We start from the raw sequence: 1,914 nt of genomic DNA on the forward strand, positions 1-1,914 counted from the left end.
CGTGAGACTAAAATGTATGAGATGCCTACTTGACCTGACTGCATTGGGCTACTTTACAAGACAGGCTTCTGCCTACACTTACCATTATTTAGAACCTCACTGCGAAAAAATGATATAATATGCAATTTTACACAAAAGACTTATTGTCTGCAAGCATCGAATTAAAAGTTATTTTAGGAAAACAGAAGATGGGTTGAGGGATTATTTTGAGCCGTTGCTAAGGCAACTCTATTGTCAAATAACATTTCTTTGCAACATTTATTCATAACCAGAATTATTTGACATGTTTAGTTAATGGTTAACTGTCTTAAATTTCGCTTGTAAATTAACTCATATTAATTTCCTGTTAAGCTCAAATCTTCAAAGAATCCGAAATTTATTTTACCAACGACCTGAATTTTGCACCCCGCCCTTAAAAGGGAGGAGGTTAAACGTGCCCGTCATTGAAAACTCCTACAGTCTACATCAATATCAGCATCACATCAATGCGCGCAGAAGATAACAAAGAAAAATAGTTGAAAGGTTTACCCATCACATGAAGAATATTGGTGCTGGTGCAAGTGCGGGGTTAAAAAAAATATTATAAAAAGCGTGCAGCATTAGGTTGTCTTGCTGTGCTGGTAAAAACAAGCTAAGCATTCTGCACAGGAGGAAGAATAACTACCAATGGCAGAGCGTCTCCCAACGAACCGGCCTCACTTTCATCTGCAGAGAAATTGGGTTCTTGTGAAGCATTTTGAATTGGAGGTAGGGATACCACCAGTTGCTGAGGGGCCGAAGTTGCTACTTGGCTGTGAATTCCGCTTGAATATGAGCGGGAGTCAAGATGATCCTCGGAACTTGGAGACTGGGACACAGGTAACTGATGGCTGTGATTGCCGGGATCTGCGATCACGTGTCCTTCGGCGGATAAAGTGACCTCGTCATACTCGGCACGAAACTCGTCACTGCTTCGATGAGTGAGGTTGTTGTGGGGCACGCGTGCACAGCACGGTGAGAGGCAGCAACAGCCGTCGTCTAAAATGAATGGGGCCGGATGCTGCATGATTCTTTGCACTTTCTTGGCTAGACGTTGTAACTCGTTGGCCTCGATATCAAACAGGTTGACGAAGCTGAACCAGTGATGGGGACAATTCATGGAAATGAGAGCATCGCGAACCTCAGCTAGCAAAGTTAGGAAGCATTCTTCCACGTTGTTCTCAACCCAGAATCCCACTGGCACTTTCTCTAGGGTATTAAAGAATATAGTTTTCATGTGGTAGGAAGTTATTCCAGGCACTACCGGCTGAAGGTGATCTTTTAAAATGATTTTCAAAGCCAAGAAACATTTCCTTGCAGTATCTGGAACGAGTTTAGACAGCTCAACTTCTGCCAAGGAGAACGACAATCTCCAGCTTGTTTGATCCTTGTCTTTTGGTGCTGACTTGGCAACCAGGTGACATCCAAATGACATTATCCTCTGTGCTTCAAATTCACTAGGCCAGTATCTCGGTCGCGAAGCCCAGTCACACATGGTTGGCCACTCAGGACACTGGATACAAAGAGTGATGTCCGCCTCCAAAAGCCCCCCAACATGGAGCTTCATCGCTGGGCCTTTGGAGACGATTTTAATACGTTCAGTGTGGTCAATATTTCCACAACAGCATGGGATACCGGGAAAATTGATTACACGAGTGCCGTTAAGGGCCTCTTTAACTTGTTCTCTGATTACTTTTGGACTAATACACATTCCTTGGTGGCCTGGTGTAAGTGACTTCAGATTTACATAACCAGTAAATTCTTCCCTCTCAGTAAAACGAGGCTCAATGAGAATGTTCCCTAACCCAGACCAAGAAGCTTGATCTGCCATAGAGCAAAACATAACGTCCAGGTCGGTGAATAAGGCATCAAAGTGGAACTTCGTTTCTTTCTCCG

The 1,914-nt window shown here is 43.6% G+C and overlaps 1 protein-coding gene across 2 annotated transcripts in view; it reads right to left on the minus strand.

Annotated features, from left to right (window-relative positions):
* Positions 1-239: 239 nt before the first annotated feature.
* The window catches only part of LOC138019958 (uncharacterized), a 7,741-nt gene continuing 6,066 nt past the window's right edge, over positions 240-1,914 (minus strand). For both annotated transcript variants that reach the window (XM_068866934.1, XM_068866933.1), the window contains one exon: positions 240-1,914. This exon is cut by the window's right edge and continues 259 nt beyond it. In XM_068866934.1, coding sequence (XP_068723035.1) covers positions 632-1,914 — 1,283 coding nt within the window. In that variant the 3' untranslated portion in view covers positions 240-631.

This window comes from Montipora capricornis, chromosome 10 (genome assembly GCF_036669925.1).
Source record: "Montipora capricornis isolate CH-2021 chromosome 10, ASM3666992v2, whole genome shotgun sequence".
Lineage (NCBI taxonomy): Eukaryota > Metazoa > Cnidaria > Anthozoa > Scleractinia > Acroporidae > Montipora > Montipora capricornis.